A 19,476-nucleotide genomic window follows, 5' to 3' on the forward strand; every position below is an offset into this window, starting at 1 on the left:
CAGGTAATCAAGTCTTTACAGGTACAGATAATGCGAGTGGAGAGAGGGATAATGACAGGTTAAAGAGGTGTGAATTGTCTCAAGCCAGGACAGTTAGTAGGATTTGCAAGCCCAGGCCAAATGGTGGGGGTTACACATAGTGTGACATGAACCCAAGACCACGGTTGACGCTGTCCCGGATGTCCCGAGGCGTGGTACAATGACAAGACCATGCAGGCACTACGACAACAGATGAACAGACACCGCGTGACAATCACCAGGCAGGAGTCAAGGGCATTCAGCCTCCAATCTTCGGGTAAGCGTTCTCCAAGGCGGCCTTCAAGACACACAATGCAGAATCGCTGAGCAGAAACTGATAGCCAAGTTCCGCACACGAGGATGGCCTCAACCGGGATCTTGGGTTCATGTCACATCACATGTAACACCCACCATTTGGCCTGGGCTTGCAAAATCCTACTAACTGTCCTGGCTTGGGACAATTCACACTTCTTTAACCTGTGATCATCCCTCTCTCCACTTGCATTGTCTGTACCTGTAAAGACTTGATTACCTGCAGAGACTCGCATTCCAACCATTATCATGCAATTGAGTCTCTGTCTATATATGCCATGTTTGTGAACCCACCCCTCCACTCACCTGATGAAGAAGCAGCACTCCAAAAGTTCATGATACCAAATAAACCTGTTGGACTTTAACTTGGTGCTGTGAGACTTCTTACAAGGCAGGAATACAAGTGGCTGATTCAATAGTTCAATTATGTTCTTCTTTAAAATAGTTTTCACCAATGCCAACCATAAAAATAAATGTTTGACAAATGTGTGGTCATTCAGATTTGATACTATGGTTGTGAAACTTCAGTAATGCAATATTCCACTACCACATACAACAGCACAAATGAAATGGAACAGAGTAAGATTGAAGCACAGCAGCATAAGTATCAGAGAACACAAAGGGAAAATTCAGTGATCCCATGCTCCCAGAGGACAGCTACACACAGGAATGTGGGTCAGAGAATTAGGGAATTGTACCCTTATTGCCAATCCACAGTACATTCAATTACGGTTTCCTTGCTGGGAGTGCTGAATCATCAAGTTAACCTATAGTACCTTTCCAATACAAACCCTTCATAATTTTAACTTGCAGGGTTTTTTTTAATATAAAAGGATATAAAGAACATTCTCTCTTTTCTTGGGGGGAAATATACATAAAGTAGATTACCGCACCCTTGCATAGGATTTCTGATAGTCTTTGGTCTGTTATTGAATCTATACCTTATTCTCCCACATCATTATCAGTGCCGATAGAGCAGCTCCTTTCAGAAGAATCTGTGTGAGGTTGTCAAGGACAATGGAAAGGTTAGGAGAGGGGAAAGGTCCTCCTGCATTACCTGACTGCTCTTGCATAGCATTTCACACCATGAGGAATTCTCCTCAACATCAATTACTTTTCTTTAGGCTCACGCTTTCGATTCAGTCTGATCGGCGTCAATATATTCTAACTCATCAAGGACAAACAATGGCCTAGAACAGCTGGAGTTAGCGTTCTCTGGTAGGATGGAGTTATTGTTGCTGTTCTTCTTGCCCGAGCTTTCAATGGCAATGCTGGTATGTGGGAGGTTGCCGAGCTTGCCTTCCGGCGGAGGGAGTTTAGGCGACGGTGGTTTCCCCTCCAATTGCTGCACCGAGTTGTTCAGAAGGGTCGACGATGTTCTTCGGGTATTTCCATTTCTCAACACTCGCAGCGGCACTGGCACATGTCCCTTATAAAGATTCCATGCCAGGAGAAGTATAAACAACATGACGAAGAGTACGAGGAGACCCTTTAATGTAAATTCAGTCTGAAAGTAATTCTGTGTCATCGGCAAGTTACCAACGTGAACAGTTTTGTTTGTTGAGGTTGGCACAATGGAATTTGTAAACTTCGCACCAACAAGTGCCTTGGTTGGAATTGACTGTTGACCCGTGTGAACAGAACGGAGGAGGTATCTTGCCGTGACTTGCGCAAATAGCTTCCCAGCCATGGTTTCAACAGACTGGCAGTCGTACTGTCCTTCGTCTGCTGCAGAAACATTAAGTATTAACAGCCCATCACCGAAATGAAGGTATTTTGAATTTGCTGCTGGAATCACTTTTTTATTTAGTAGCCACCTCACATGAGCCAAGTTAGATACAGAACTGCAATCCAACACCAGGTTGTTTCCAGGAATAATCATCCGGGTTTGTGTTTCAAAGTTGTCTGAATGAAAAAACAGAAACACAGTGTAAATGTTAAAATCAGAAATAGTATTACTGTTTAAATAATTAGAAATTTAAAAAATGGAAACTACTTTCTGCCGACTACGCATCCACTTTTGAGGTGGCACAGGGGTTAGCACTGCTGCCTCACAGCGCCAGGGACCTGGATTCGATTTCTGGTTTGGGTGACTGTGTGTGTGGAGTTTGCACGTTCTCCCCGTGTCTGCGTGGGTTTCTTCCGGGTGCTCCGGTTTCCTCCCACAAGATATGCGGGTTAGGTTGATTGGCCATACTAAATTGCCCCTTAGTTTCAGGGGGTTTGCAGGGTAAATAAGTGGGGTCATGGGGATTGTGATCAGTGCAGACTTGATGGCCAAAAGGCCTCTTTCTGCTCTGTAGGGATTCTATGATTCTACTATAGAGTTATATTAGCATTTGTCTAATCTACATTTTTACGGGCAATTGTCTATGCAGGGGGCACATGTGCCCCAATGGTGGCCACTAGTTAACAATCTGCAGCAGGAATCCTATCTGATTCTATCCTTCCTTAGCCTAAGGGCACTGAAGCCATTAAGAGAGTTTCAACTTCTTATTGGGTTTTAAAAGTTGGCCATTCCTGTAGCTCAATGTACCCATGACAGTCCTTAGACTGAACAATCTAACTTGTGATTCCCAAGCTGCAACAAAAACCATGAGAAACATACCCACACCAATCAGTAAAAACAGCTTGAAAAGTGGCACAACTAAACAGCACTGTTCATTCAGCGAGCTCAGAAAAGTTCAACTCGTCTGGCTACTGCGTGCATCTACAAAGTCAGTGGTTAAATTGCATAATTTACACTATGTTGATCTCATACCCACCCAACTTTACTCGTTTGTTATTCCCCAACAATTCATTTTAAAACGTATATAATTGTACTGGATGTAGACATCGCTGGCTAGGCTTCCAATTGATTAATGCACCATTCTATTTTGAATGAGATATGAATGCTGCTGGCAAGGCCAGCATTTGTCGTTCATCCTCATTTGCTCTCAAGAAAATGGTGACCTTCTTGAACCACTGCAGTCCATGTGGTGTAGAGGTGCAGCTACATTGCTGTTAGGGAGGGAGAAAATAGTATTTTTTTATTCAATCGTGGGTCATGGGCGTCGCTGGCTGGCCAGTATTTATTGGCCATCCCTAGTTGCCCTTGAGAAGGTGGTGGTGAGCTGCCTTCTTGAATCGCTGCAGTCCATGTTCTGTGGGTTGACCCACACTGCCGTTAGGGAGGGAATTCCAGGATTTTGACCCAGTGACTGTGAAGGAACGGCAATGTATTTCCAAGTCAGGATGATGAGTGGCTTGGGGGAGAACTTGCAGGTGGTGGCATTCCCATGCATCTGCCGCCCTTGTCCTTCGAGATGGAAGTGGTCGTGGGTTTGGAAGGTGTTGTCTAAGGATCTTTTGTGAATTGCTGCAATGCATCTTGTAGATAGTACACACTGATGCTACTGAGCGTCGGTGGTGGAGGGAGTGGATGTGATACCAATCAAGTGGAGCTGCAACCATCCAGGCAAGTGGCGAGTATTCCATCACACTCCTGATTTGTGCCTTGTAGATGGTGGATAAGCTCTGGGGAATCAGGAGGCGAGTTACTTGCCGCAGTATTCCTAGCCTCTGACCTGCTCTTGTAGCCACTGTGTTTATGTGGTGAGTCCAGTTGAGTTTCTGGTCAATGGTAACCCCAAGGATTTTGACAGTAGGGGATTCAGTGATGGTAACACCATTGAATGTCAAGGGGTGGTGGTTAGAGTGTCTCTTATTGGTGATGGTCATTGCCTGGCATTTGTGTGGCACGAACGTTACTTGCCACTTGTCAGCCCAAGCCTGGATATTGTCCAGATCTTGTTGCACCTGAACGTGGACTGCTTCAGTATCTGAGAAGTTGCGGGTGGTGCTGAACATTGGCGAACATCCCCACTTCTGACCTTACGACGGAGGGAAGGTCATTAATGAAGCAGCTGAAGATTGTTGGGCCTAGGACACTACCCTGAGGGACTCCTGCAGAGATGTTCTGGAGCTGAGATGACTGACCCTCCACAATCACAACCATCTTCCTATATACCAGGTATGACTTCAACCAGCAGAGTGTTTGCCCCCTGATACCCACTGATTCCAGTTTTGCTAGGATTTATTGATACCACACTCAGGTAATTGTAGGTATACAGAAAATAGTTGAAAATAGTATGTGAATGGAGGTAAATTCATTTCGGGCCTCTGCAATTCGGTGCCAAAAAAAGGAGTGCAATCTGACTTGCTCAGTTACTTTCCCTCAGTTCTAATTAGTTTCATTATCCAGTTGCCTTGCACGATAGAGACTGTGCGTTTCTGGTGAGGGCGAGGTGTATTTCACAATGTCCCAGAGCTCTAAAACGAATGAAAGATGTGAATGTGGTGAACCACTGTAGTTGTCTGTTTATGTGATAGTTTATGGGATATGCCTGGACACGCCCTTGCTGCCTCAATCCGGGGCTCCGCCCTCCTCGGGGTATAAAGGTGGCTGCTCTCTGCCCCTTTTGCCTCAGTTCGGATTAGCTATCGGTTTGGGAGTGCTTCAGTTCTTTGTTAATAAAAGCCTGTTGTTTCGCAACAACGAGTCTTTGAGTAATCAATGGTGCATCAGTGAAACTGGTCTCAATCTACTTAGGATCACAGATGGACTCCTTTCCTGAAAACCTCACGTAACAGGAGCGTAGATCACTCAAGCAGAGGGCAGCATTCTCATTTCAGGGGATACCCAATTTCTGTTCAAAAAAATGCACCCTTAGGTTTAGCCAGTGCATCCAATAGAATCTGTTATTCTAAATACAGGACATCTTTGTGAAATAAGCAGCAGAATATGTCAAAACAACAAGTTTGAATTTTAGAGGAAACCTGGTAGATGGGGAGAAGGGGAAAGGTGAAAAGGAGAAGAAAACAACGCAGGATTAAAGCTGTAAACAGGAAACGTACCATGGCTGGGGCATGCTGAAGCATCTCCATTCTCTATATTCTGAATTAAGTTCCTAAGGAATGCAAAAGTTAAAATGGAGATCAAAAACACTGCTGGCAAATAACGATCTCAATAAATGAACGAAAAATGTGCAGCTTAGCTGTCCTGACCCTATCAGTAAACAGCCAAATGCTTTCAAATGATGACACATTTAAACATCTGCTTCAAATGTACTCATATTGTTGCATGGTTTACTTACTGCAGTTTAGTATTTTTGTTTGAAATGACAACACACTGGCTTGCGGTTTTGTCCCATGCACAATAAGGGTCTCTTGCCAGCACACAGTCCCAACAGTTAACGTACTGAGTGCAAACAGCGACGGGCATTTGTACTACCTGTGACGGGGATCCAACATATAACTGACCCTAGGAGAAATAGAATGACAGTTCTGAAATGGATACGTTATATAACAAAATCCACGTTCAAAGTAACAGAATTCACAAAAGAAAAATGCATTTGACTTTAGACTTATTTTACCCTTTTTGAAGAAAGCTGTAGATTTTGCACTGGTTCTGCAGAAATAAAGATCTGCACCTGCTCAATGATAAACATTTCTGTCTTCAAGCTGAGGGCCTTGTGTAGGTATCCACTATCTGAAAAAGAAAGTATGGCTTTGATGGGCAAGTTTTAAATAAGGTTTTGCAATATATATGATTATGAATGTTCATGCTATTTTCCAGAAACTATGCTAATTAATTCATTCCACTGGCACATAATAAAATCGGAGACTGTTTAAAATTCAAACATAGAGGATCTAGAATGGTGTAGTGTATTAGGAAACTGTCCTTTCATTTCTTGGGTTTGGTGAAACTTTCCTCTCTCACCTTGCCGCAGGATCTACATAGAATCCTACAGTGCAGAAGGAGGCCATTCGGCCCATTCATCGGCCAAAATCCCACCCAGGCCCCATCTCCAACGCCCCATGCATTTAGAACATAGAACAGTACAGTACAGCACAGAACAGGCCCTTCGGTCCACGATGTTGTGCCGAGCTTTATCTGAAACCAAGATCAAGCTATCCCACTCCCTATCATCCTGGTGTGTTCCATGTGCCTATCCAATAACCGCTTAAATGTTCCTAAAGTGTCTGACTCCACTATCACTGCAGGCAGTCCATTCCACACCCCAACCACGCTCTGCGTAAAGAACCTACCTCTGATATCCTTCCTATATCTCCCACCACGAACCCTATAGTTATGCCCCCTTGTAATAGCTCCATCCACCCGAGGAAATAGTCTTTGAACATTCACTCTATCTATCCCCTTCATCATTTTATAAACCTCTATTAAGTCTCCCCTCAGCCTCCTCCACTCCAGAGAGAACAGCCCTAGCTCCCTCAACCTTTCCTCATAAGACCTACCCTCCAAACCAGGCAGCATCCTGGTAAATCTCCTCTGCACTCTTTCCAGCGCTTCCACATCCTTCTTATAGTGAGGTGACCAGAACTGCACACAATATTCCAAATGTGGTCTCACCAAGGTCCTGTACAGTTGCAGCGTAACCCCACGGCTCTTAAACTCCCACCCCCTGTTAATAAAAGCTAACACACTATAGGCCTTCTTCACAGATCTATCCACTTGAGTGGCAACCTTTAGAGATGTGGATATGGACCCCAAGATCTCTCTGTTCCTCCACAGTCTTCAGAACCCTACCTTTGACCCTGTAATCCACATTTAAATTAGTCCTACCAAAATGAATCACCTCACATTTATCAGGGTTAAACTCCATTTGCCATTTTTCAGCCCAGCTTTGCATCCTATCTATGTCTCTTTGCAGCCTACAACAACCCTCCACCTCATCCACTACTCCACCAATCTTGGTGTCATCAGCAAATTTACTGATTCACCCTTCAGCCCCCTCCTCTAAGTCATTAATAAAAATCACAAAGAGCAGAGGACCAAGCACTGATCCCTGTGGCACTCCGCTAGCAACCTGCCTCCAATCCGAAAAATTTCCATCCACCACCACCCTCTGTCTTCGATCAGACAGCCAGTTACCTATCCAATCGGCCAACTTTCCCTCTATCCCACACCTCCTCACTCTCATCATAAGCCGACCATGGGGGACCTTATCAAACGCCTTCCTAAAATCCATGTATATGACATCAACTGCCCTACCTTCATCAACACACTTAGTTACCTCCTCAAAAAATTCAATCAAATTTGTGAGGCACGACTTGCCCTTCACGAATCCGTGCTGACTATCCCGGATTAATCCGCATCTTTCTAAATGTTCGTAAATCCCATCCCTAAGGACCTATTCCATCAATTTACCAACCACCGAAGTAAGACTAACCGGTCTATAATTACCAGGGTCATTTCTACTCCCTTTCTTAAACAGTTACTCTAGTTAGTGCCCCTGACACGAAGGGGCAATTTAGCATGGTCAATCCACCTAACCTGCACATCTTTGGACTGTGGGAGGAAACCAGAGCACCCGGAGGAAACCCACGCAGACACGGGGAAAACGTGCAAACTCCACACAGACAGTGACCCAAGCAGGGAATCGAACCTGGGTTCCTGGCACTGTGAGGCAACAATGCTAACCACTGTGCCACCGTGCCGCCCCTTTCAAGGGATTTCACAAATCTCATGAACTGAGATTGAGTATTAATCCCATTTCCTTCTAGGCCTGTGTTGTCCAATAGGATTTCCAAACTTATGGTGCTCACTTTATACAAAATATATGCAATGTTGACAAAACAAAGGTCAAATCTTTAAAAATTAGGTTTGAGGTTTTGAATCACCAGCACTCAAGAGCAATACACTCACAGCCAGAACCTGGAACAGCTTCAAATAAAAAGGGTTTTGCAACCCAACTAAAATGAAAGCAAAATACTGCACATGTTGGCAATCTGAAAGAAAAACAGAAAGTCCTGGAAATACTCAACCAGTCTGATAACATCTGTGGAAATAGAAACAGGTAGAAATGGCAGCACACTGGCAACAGTGGTTAGCACTGATGCCTCACAGCACTAGGGACGCGGGTTGAATTCCAACCTCGGGAGACTGTGTAGTCTGCACGTTCTCCCTGTGTCTACGTGGGCTTCCTCCGGGTGCCCTGATTTTCTCCCACAATCCAAAGATGTGCAGGTTAAGTTGATTGGCAGTCCTAAATTGACCATTAGTGCCAGGAGGATTACCAGGATAAATACGTGTGGTTACAGGGATAGGGCCTGGGTGGAATTGTTGGTGCAGGCTTGATAGACCTCCTTCTGCACTGTAGGGATTCTATGAGTTAACATTTCAAGTCAATATGACTCTTCGGTACAGAAGAAAAGTAAAAATGTGATGGGATTTTTGCTGTTGCAAAAGGGGCGAGGGTCAAAAGGGAAGGTCAAGGGTAGGTTAGAGGGCAGGGAGATTAAAAACCAAAGATGTAATGGAACACCAAGTAAAGGGAGTGGTAAAGATAGAGCATTAAAGACACAAGGCATTAGTTCAGAGTAGGTGTAAATGGCAGATTGAAAAATAGCACTGACTAAAAGCAAAACCACAAGAACAAAGTGCAGACTGGTACTTGAGAAAGAAAAAGCAAAATGAAGGCTACAGTTCATGGTTTGAAGTTGTTGAATATATGAACAATGCTAAATTGTCCCTTAGTGTCAGGGGGATTGGCAGGGTAAATATGCGGGGTTACAGGGATAGGGCCTGGGTGGGATTGTTGTCAGCACAGGCTCGATGGGCCTAATGGCCTCCTTCTGCACTGTAGGATTCTATGATTCTAGATCAGTTTGAGGATGAGCCAAAGCAGGATATGTTGCCAGGAAAAGGGTGGAGCTTAAGGAGGCTCTTTGGTTTCAATTGTAGATTTGATAGAGATGTTCAAAACCATGAGGGGATTTGACAGAATAGATATGAAGAAACTATTCCCCATTGTAAAAGCATCAAGAATAAGAGGGTGCAGATTTAAAGTGAAATCAAATGAAAGAAATGTGTTGTGAGAAAAATCTTTTTCAAACAATGAATGGTTTGGGTCTGGAATGCACTGCCTGGAAGTGTGGTGGGGCCAGGTTCAATCGAGGCTTTCAAGAGAGCATTAGATTATTTAAATAGAAACAATGGGGGCCGGGAGAATCACGTGTGGGCCGATTCACGGAATTCACGCATGTGTTGTCGCTGTGCACGCATCTCTGAGCGCCGGATATCCGGTGCGGTCGGGACCATGTTGGAAACCGGTGGGAACAGCAGGGAAATTATTTAAATCTTATTTTAATGTAATTAATAGGCCTCGGACTGAAGTCTCCAGGCCTGTTAGCATCTCCCATTCCATCAGTACAATTTCACTCCGACAGGGTTCAGACTAGCTCCCCACCTTCGGGGACGTAGTGGGAAGCCTCGCTGGAGCGAAGGAGGGGGTAATCGGGGCCCTGCCTCCAGGGGTCGGGTGGCGGGGGGGATGGGGTGCCCCTTGGGCATGGGCACCCTGACAGTGCCAACCTGTCCCCCCGGCACTGCCCAAGGGGCAAAGTGCCTATGCCCAGGGGGCACCTTGGCACTGCCATCGGATAGTGCCAAGGGGGCGGGGCCTAGAGGCGATCAGTGAGTGTCCCGCTACCACTCTGCATGGGAATCAGTCGGGACAGGAGGGAGGTCAGCGAGTGGGGGGGTGGGGGCTGGTGGTGGTCTGCCTCCTGTGTGGTGGGGGGGGGGGGAAAGGATCGTCACTGCTGGGTGGCGGCAGGGTGGGGCTGGCCTGGGAATGCTTGTGGGGGTCACGATTGAGCTGGCCAGCAATCGGGAGGATGACAGATCGGAGCCACTACACATGCGCAGAGGCTCGGAATTGCCAGTCTCCAGCGTGAAAGGCCCCGCCCTCCAAGCTTTTAAAAATATTCACGATTGTGACTTGTGCATTGCACAGAGTGTGCAAGATTCGAATGTGAACTTCCACTGAAAAAACAATCGTGATTTACACTAGTTTTCCAGCGAATCCAGCACTTTTTTGGGAGAATCGCCCCCAATGTTTCTAGAGATATGGGGAAAAGGCAGAGGAATAGAGGCAGAGGAAATGGCAGAGTCATAATACTCAATTAGAGAGCCAGTGCAGACACGATGGGCCTAATGGCCACCTTCTGCACTGTTATATTTCCAGTGGAATTTTGTGGCTCTCTCTTCATGGGTAACTTGGATCCTAATCCCTAAAAGGAAGAGTTAAAAATCATTAAAAGGTGCCAAACACACAGGCCATGAAAAATGAATAAGAGTGGACCACAACACAAATTTAGTAAATAGTGATCTATTAGTAAGATCACAAAGATATTTAGTGTGGATCATACTGGTTCAGTGAGGCTTGAAAGAAGGGTATGGCACTGGATAGTAGCCATTCTATTCCTAAATCAGGCGTGTTTAATGATTAAAATAGGTTTCTAAGAATGGGGAAATATTTAATTCTCTAGCATTTGCATCTCATATCTTGGTGGATACAAGTACAGCCATCTAGGAGTTACTTCCTTATTGTCGGGTGTTTCATATACGCTCAAATAATACAGCTTGATTCACTTAAGTGAATCACTGCCTTGGAGTTCAATATAAACTATCAATTACTATAGATTACGTATCAGGCACAGTGGAAACATTTCTCAAATTATTCGGCATAGCTTCTTTGTGAACTAGTTTAATCTTTTGTAAGCCTCACTTTCTAAGGAGACAGTTGGTCCACAGTGTGATAGCCCTTTCCTATGATGGAACAGTTTAAAAATAAGGTAGTGTAAATTTAACCTTGTGTAAAGCAGAGATTCTTGACAGTAGAGTACGTGCAAAGAAAATATTTTACCCGTTCCTAGAAAAATTACATCATATTCTTTCTGATTGGCAGCAACAACTCTGTCTACAACAATCTGGGTGTACTTTGCTCCCTCTTTAATTAACTTTGGTTGATTGTTGATAGGAGTTACGAGATCATCCATTAAAGGATGATCCTTTACAAACTGGAGTGTTCTATCTGGCAGATCGAGAGAAGTCTTGAATCCATCCTTACGGATGTTACTGTTGATGCACTAAGAAAGAGAGAAATGAAATTGTGTGTTAACTGGGCTGTCAAATGTTATGAGCACTGAACTTCTGGAGATAACATTTATTGACGTTATTTATTAAAACTGAGATACATCTACTGCCACAAAAACAGAAAATGCTGAAAACTCCCAGCAGGTCTAACAGAATTTGTGGAGAGAGAATAGAGGCAACGTTTTGAGTCAATTTGACCCTTCAGCAGAGGGGTATTTTGCTGTTATTATACATCTACTGCCGACAGATATATTCCTTTTTGTCTCTTCACAGTTTTCTTGCTTCCTCTCCCAAAGATGAGAATTCAAGCCAGAGGTAAGTTTCACAAGTACTAGCAGAGTTATTTCGCCTCACGCAGGAGCCCAGACACCAAATTCTGGCAGGCTATTTAACTGTGGAACCATCACAAACTGAGCACAAACCCTGTCCTCATGCAACAATCACACACTTGAACTGCATATTAGGAGTTATCGGATAATGTTCAGAAATCATCATGGGAGTAGCGGGGTACATGGAATGTCCCTTTGCTCACTTGGTGATCAAACCTCTCCCTGCCCCGTGGGATTTGGCACATTTAGAGTTTCGGTGATCGGGGAAACAGCTTTCTGAAATTCTTAATAAATGAGAATCCTTACGGAAATCTGCTAAAATAATCTCTGTTCAAAATGCTTTATGAAATTTACATTTTTTGTGTACCTGTTTTATGTAGTTCAGACCTTTAAACCACAAATTACCACACACTCCAGGGGAGGCAACACAGTTCATTGAATCCTATTATCCTGGGTACAACAATCAAGAGGAGCTTCTATTTCAGAACACTTTAGGGGACTCCACACTATCAAAAACAAAGGTTTCCCTGCTCTATGCTGAGATAGCTGATTTCAGCTGAATGAATAGTGGGGACAATAACATTACGCTATTGTGCTTCAGAGGGGTATACAATTACCAGGATTGCAGTACCTTATAATTATTTAGTGACTCCAGCCGAAATGTGCTTGCATAAGAATCTCAGTTGAAGACAGAACTTAGATTTGCCTTCATGAAGTGACATTTACTCAGGATTCCAGTTAATCAAAGCATTGCGGTTGGGGGAGGGGGATGGGGGTTTTCCGCCACTTATGAAATTATCCTCCAGCGTGAATCAGTACCTTTTGGAGGAGGAGAAAACTTAACAGGGGAAGAAATCACATATAATGATGATTCATGATCAATAGCTCAAAGTCCGAGTCTATTTTGCCATCTGGGTGACCTTGTAGTAAACTTAAAAACTGATAGAATGAAAAAAGTTTGAGTGGAAAACTTGGAAAAATACAGCAGCTCTGGGTTATTTTGAAGACTTAATATCTTTTAGAGGGAAGTTTTAATACTTACAGCTCCTGGACGAGGACTGGGGACTGTTCCACTGTACAAGACCCATTTGACTCGAGACTGTTCTACTGTCACAGATGACTTGTATTTCCCTTCATCAAATACTTCCTGAATTTTTGCCATCCTAAAGGCACAAACTGCAGAAATGTCCTGTTTTCCCCTATGTAAATAAGATTTTTGAATTACTGCTTTTTTCACTGGACAATAATGATGAACACTAACATTTGGGAGGTGGTGGCATAGTGGTATTGTCACGAGACTAGTAATCCAAAGACCCAGGGTAATGCTCGGGGCACACGGGTTTGAATCCCACCACGGCAGATGGTGAAATTTGAATTCAATAAAGGTCTGGAAATAAAAATCTAATGATGACCGTGAAACCATTGTCGATTGTCATAAAAATCCATCTGGTTCATTAATCTGCTTTAGGGAAGTAAATCTACTGCCCTTACCTGGTCTGGCTTACATGTGACTCTAGACCCACAGCAGTGTGGTTGACTCTTAAATGCCCTCAGGGATAGGCAATAAATGCTGGCGCAGCCAGCGATACCCACATTCCATGAATTAATTAAAACTTTATCCTCACGCTTCTCGGCCTTTTGGCTAAGATTAAGTTCAGATCAAACCCAGGATGGGGTGCAAGGCCTTATCCTGTCAGCTTGGATGTTGAGAGAAAAATACAAAGAACGATCACAGCTAGGGATTCCATTCTGAAAAAATACTTGTGGCTATCAGGTGAAGACAAAATCTGATTTGATTGTGAATCCCTCATAGTTAAAATGCTGCTCACATTCATTGCTTAGTTCACATAAGGAGAACAACCACCTCATAGAAATCATAGAAACCCTACAGTGCAGAAGGAGGCCATTCGGCCCATCGAGTCTGCACCGACCACAATCCCACCCCACACATTTACCCGCTAATCCCTCTAACCTACGCATCCCAGGACTCTAAGGGGCAATTTTTAACCTGGCTAATCAACCTAACCCACACATCTTTGGACTGTGGGAGGAAACCGGAGCACCCGGAGGAAACCCACGCAGACACGAGAAGAATGTGCAAACTCCACACAGACAGTGACCCGAGCCGGGAATCGAACCCGGGACCCTGGAGCTGTGAAGCAGCAGTGCTAACCACTGTGCTACCGTGCCGCCCTGAGGAAGCACTGGGAAGAAAGAGGCATTCCGGAAACCATAACCCACCGTACTGGTTATTACCTGCAGGAGAGACGTAAACTTTTCCTTTGCTATGAATGTCATTTGACTTTGTTAACAATGATGATATATCAACTCTTCTTTCACAATAAGCTAAGGAGACCAGCAGATTTCATATTCAATTCTCCAACTGTACTGATTTAACTAACCTTAGTCAAGGCACTATTTGGGTAATAAACTAGCATGACTGTCCATGGGGACAGTAGTGAGGAGGGGAAGAGAGATAAAACAACATTTCCACCATTTCTGACAGCGATCTCTATTCAGTGACTCCAGGTGGAAACTACGGCCGGAATTCTTCCAAAAAAATTCTAAGTGTCGAATTCACGTGAAAACTGGCGTATTCACGTTGTTTTTTTCAGTGGGAGTTCAGAGGAGAATCTCCCGCACTCTGTGTATGGTTTCCGGAATGCCACTTTCTTCCCAGTGCTTCCTCAGGGCGGCACGGTAGCACAGTGGTTAGCACTGCTGTGCACCGCAGAGGTCACTAACGTGTATATTATTAAAAATCAGTGGGCGAGGCCTATTCCCGCCCGGGGGGCCAGCAGCATAGTGCTGAGCAGGCCACTGCACACGCGCCAATATGTCAGTGCCGTGATTGGCACATGCGCAGTGGCCCTGCACTGCCGGTCTCCCGATTAGCGCAGCGGGATGGGTGAATCGCCCCCAGTGTCTGCGAGAACAGGACTGGGCTGGATTGTGTTGCCCTTTGTATTTGAATAGCCCATTGATGCTGAGGGCGGAAATATCTGGCCGTGCGTGCCCCAAGACTGGAAATTCCCGCCTGAGCTCCATGGACCTTGGATTGGTCCGCCGAAATTTCTGTCATGCCTGCTACGATTCCTGCGGGAGAATTTCAACCTGAATATCTTCATCTCACAACAGAGACAAAGATAATTTGCGCAAGATACCGGTGAATGTACCCCAATAGGACTGCGACTTTTTCTTAAAAGGGGGGCACAAAAAAATGAAAAAGCCAATCTTTTATAAAACTGCATAAATGACACTAAATTACAAGTGCCAAGAATATCCTGCATAGTCAATGTGAAATGCCTCTTTTTATGAAGTATTAAATAAAACTGTTCAACATCTTTATCAACAATATATCTAGTGTACGCTATCGCCTAGTCCAGAAAACAAAAGTTAAAAAGGCAAAAACATCTGTTGAGGAAATAGAACCATCTGGGGGAACTCTCGTCTTTAAACTTCAATTACAGAACTAGGATTACAAAAACTTGGATAACATCATTTTTTGGATTGCAAGTATGCAGTTCTGTTTATCCTTACCACTGCGGAATAAAAACTGCGTAGAAAATACTGTTCCTCCAGTTCGATGTCCTCAGTATAAAAACATCTTGTATGATGTTAAATGGAAAGTTTAAGTCAGGAGAAGAACACAGTAGACTGGCTTTCAGGAAGGTGGTCCACTTCCTCTGAAGAGTCCGCTGGCCACCTCGATCACCCTAAAATACAAAGGAATAGCCGTGCATCAACAGAAACTCACTTAAGATGTCCTACATCCGGAGGAGTGGATATCCCGATATCCAACTACAAGGTCTCTGTCAATGGCATAGGGTGATTGGTGGGGGGGGGGGGGGGGAGAAGGGGGTGGAGAGAGAGGAGGAGGAAGAAAGAAAGAATGAAAGAGGATTCAAAAACAAAGCACAGAAAGTGGGAGGGAAAGATCAGGGCTTGGTGTGGGGGTTGTGTTGTCAAAGGAAGCAGCAAGCTGAGGCTGCGTTTGGCAGAGAGGACCAGAGGCTTCCCTGAACGGTTGGGGAGTATTTCTGCTCCTTTCCTACCCTACAACAGTGACTACACTTCAATAAAGGACTTCACTGGCTGTAAAAAGTTTTGGCAAGTCCCCAGGTCATGAAAGGTGCTGTATAAACACAAGTTCTTCTTTTCTTTTCCTTGGCTTACAAAGTGTGCTCTGAAAAGCAACAACTTACTGCAGTTGGCAGTCTCACCTTCATTGCACTCTTGTGTTTGTCAAACCATGGATTTCCCAGATACACTGTGGGATCCTGATATAAATAAGATGATGAAGGAAGCAGCAAGCTGAGGCTGCGTTCGGCAGAGAGGAGACCATGTGCCATACAAACATCTTTCTGGTGTAAGAATTATGATGGCTGCAGGTTGGGGATCCAACTGGTAATTTTAAACCCTCCACAAACATCTGTGGATGGCATGGTGGCACAGTGGTTAGCACTGCTGCCTCACAGCGCCAGGGACCCGGGTGAGATTCCCGGCTTGGGTGTCTGCACGTTCTCCCTATGTCTATGTGGGTTTCCTCCGGGTGCTCTGGTTTCCTCCCACAAGTCCGAAAGAGTGCTGGTTAGGTGCATTGGCCATGCTAAATGGCCCCTCAGTGTACCCTATCAGGTGTCAGAGTGTGGCGACTAGGGGATTTTCACAGTAACTTCATTGCAGTGTTAATGTAAGCCTACTTGTGACACTAATAAAATAAACTAAACATCTGCTGCCAGTCTTGGGCTGGGTGTTAACAGCACATGCAACATTTCCCCACTCCTGCTTTAAGAGAAATTGGAAGAGCTCCCCATTTGGTTTGGTGGGAAAAATACCACCCAGTGTGGAACTTGGCGATGTGCAGACTACTCTGACAAAGGGCGCCAACTCAATGTTAACCTTCGGTTAGTAGTTTTCAGTTAATGACTGATCTCCTATGTATTTTCAGCACTTTGTTTTGATAAAAGTAAATTCAGTCACCCTTTTACAATCTAGTTTAATATAACTAAGCAAATAACTTGAAAACGGTTTGTAATGGCCAGTTGTATTGAGTGGTTAGAATACTTTTTTTTTGGAACACATACAATCAATTCAGTTCCTTTTAGTTGGTGGGAAAGTGAATGTGCTTTTTCTTGATTTCAACCTCTAGTATTACTTAATCTCTGGCAACAGGAGATAGTCTTCTCAAGAGACAAGGCCCACGACATCCACCATTTCCTCCCCACCCTCCTGGTGGGCCTATTGTAAGATTACTTGCACTGCTAGTAAACATAATAAGAGCAATGTTTGGATTTAAGATTACTATGAGGTTTAAATCACTCTACCAGGGAGTTATGCAACAACTACAAGATGCTTTGTGCTTTTTTAAAAAAAGATGACTGTTGTACAATTAATGGGAAGGATATTTGTTGCAGTTGGTTTCCCTTCACTATTGAAGATGGCGATTTCTTGCGTGCATAGAGCCATCTATTGTGCATTCTAATGTGGTTGTGGAGCCAGACTGCAGACCTGCAGTTTCCCACAGTACACGAAGGATGAATTGTCTGATTTTGTTAGGACTGCCTAATGTTTGTAGCTAGCCTTTTGTGCATAGCTGCCAATATTCTCCGCTGTTCATAGAACCCCTACAGCGCAGAAGGAGGCCATTTGGCCCATCAAGTCTGCACCAACCACAATCCCACCCAGGCCCTTTTCCCATAACCGCACATATTTACCCTGCTAATTCCCCTAACACGAGGATCAATTTAGCATGGTCAATCTTTGGACTGAGAGAGGAAACCAGAGCACCCGAAGGAAACCCACGCAGACACGGGGAGAATGTGCAAACTCAACACAGACCGTGACCCGTGTCCCCGGCCACTGTGAGGCAGCAGTGCCAACCACTGTGCCTCTGTGCCACTCCAAAAAGAAAGCCACTTATTGTATTCTGCCACTGTGTTCGGCTATTTCAGATTGATCATTGAGATTGGGAACATACAGAAGCGTCACAAACATAAACCCCCCCAGAATGCAGCAAAGTTCCTGCCACAAAGGAAGGGATTTTAACAATAGGGAGTTGAGCATTCAAGAAATATTCTCAGATCTTATACAGAAAGATTATATACTGAATAATGATTTTCTCATTCAAACCAAATAGGGTGGCACGGTAGCACAGTGGTTAGCACTGCTGCTTCACAGCTCCAGGGTCCTGGGTTCGATTCCCGGCTCGGGTCACTGTCTGTGTGGAGTTTGCACATTCTCCTCGTGTCTGCGTGGGTTTCCTCCGGGTGCTCCGGTTTCCTCCCACAGTCCAAAGATGTGCGGGTTAAGTTGATTGGCCAGGTTAAAAATTGCCCCTTAGAGTCCTGGGATGTGTAGGTTAGAGGGATTAGCGGGTAAATATGTGGGGTGGGATTGTGGTCGGTGCAGACTCGATGGGCCAAATGGCCTCCTTCTGCACTGTAGGGTTTCTATGATTCTATGATTCAAACTCAAAAATCGGTCTTTGTTCTATGTACACTGGTGCTCTCTCCCCTGTCCCACATTCTGGATGATTAGCAGCAATAATGTTCAGCTAGGGGCAGTTTAAATGTTGTGGATCCACACTTGAATTAAACGGCACTAACTTTTTTCATATTGTATATACCTACAGCTGACTGAAGAGACATCTATCCTCAGTCTGGGCTCAATTTGAACCGAGCGTCCCGAGGTGGAAGTTCAAGGTGGAGCTTCCTGTAGCACTTTACCACTTTCTGCGCCTCTCACATAAATAAACCACAATAAAATTGAACCGCCACAGAATTTTGCAGAGTGCCCGGTATCAGTACCTACCTTACACACTCGAGCAATTCTTGAAACCACTAGCTTGTTGTAGAATTCAAACTCGACAGCCGTTTCACTGAAGAAAAGGTAAATCTTATCATTCCCATCAGCATCATTTTCGCTCTCTCGCACCACATCCAAATGAACAAAATTAGGCTCTGTTTAAAAGAAAAAGTAAATAAAGAAGTGCTCAATTTAATAGAGAAAATGATCAGCACCAAGTAGGAAATCTGGAGTCAGCACCATAAGTTGATAATATTGTGGAGGTAAGAATTCAACGGTACACAAGAGAAACATGTTTTTTTGAAACAACTCTTCAAAAGGTCAAACTGATTAAAAATGATGAATTATGACACCAATAATACGCAGAGTGGATAAATATTAGCCTACTTTCATCATGATATTTTTCTTACAGCTTCTGGTTCAGTCCAAAGGAAGTATTGTGTTTGTAAAATCCATGTTAATTATTGATATAAATTTGATTAATGAGCTGAGAGGTGATTTCACAAAGTTACAAACTGGGCAATAATGTGAAGTAGATTTGATTTCATTACTTTGTTAAATTTTCAATCTCAGTGCATTCCACGTGTCAAATACAAGGGCGAGGTACCTTCCCACATGAAAGGAAAACCAATGGTTAGAACAGTCATCATTGGGTCTCTCTCACAACCATTAGTGAATGATTCTGAGCAGTTTCGCGGTCATTGATATGCGAGCTAGGGAGCTGTTATGTATTTGTATTAATCTTTATTAGTTTGCTGAAACTCTGTTGTGTCAAAGAGGCAAATTTTCCCATTCTGCTCGTCTTGGGAATCCTAGCGGTTGGAGGGGCAGACCATGGAAAGGTCCGTTGACCTCGGGTGGGATTTTCTGGTTTTGGGGCGAGTGCAGCGGAAAGTCCAGCCCAATGTATTCATGTAATCCCCGGAAGTGATGTCACAAGTCACTAGCACGGGAAACAGGCAGAGAAGCAGCAGCCAAATAAGAAAGCACACACCTGTAAATAAAGCTTCCTTGTTTTAGCTCTCCATGTCCCAAGAATCTTGAACAGAGTCCTATTATTGACTACTG

General features: G+C 44.2%; 1 protein-coding gene across 1 annotated transcript in view; it reads right to left on the bottom strand.

Moving 5' to 3' along the window:
* Positions 1–1,334: 1,334 nt before the first annotated feature.
* Positions 1,335–19,476, bottom strand: part of LOC144479668 (semaphorin-4E-like) — a 98,022-nt gene continuing 79,880 nt past the window's right edge. Inside the window, exons 8-15 of the mRNA XM_078198665.1 lie at positions 18,415–18,563; positions 15,142–15,317; positions 12,644–12,800; positions 11,043–11,265; positions 5,745–5,860; positions 5,466–5,632; positions 5,227–5,279; positions 1,335–2,235 (exon numbers count right to left, since the gene is read on the bottom strand). Of these exons, the coding sequence (XP_078054791.1) occupies positions 1,457–2,235; positions 5,227–5,279; positions 5,466–5,632; positions 5,745–5,860; positions 11,043–11,265; positions 12,644–12,800; positions 15,142–15,317; positions 18,415–18,563 (1,820 nt within the window). The 3' untranslated portion in view covers positions 1,335–1,456. The remainder of the gene's footprint in view (positions 2,236–5,226; positions 5,280–5,465; positions 5,633–5,744; positions 5,861–11,042; positions 11,266–12,643; positions 12,801–15,141; positions 15,318–18,414; positions 18,564–19,476) is intronic.

This window comes from Mustelus asterias, chromosome 26 (assembly GCF_964213995.1).
Source record: "Mustelus asterias chromosome 26, sMusAst1.hap1.1, whole genome shotgun sequence".
In the NCBI taxonomy this organism is placed as follows: Eukaryota; Metazoa; Chordata; class Chondrichthyes; order Carcharhiniformes; family Triakidae; genus Mustelus; species Mustelus asterias.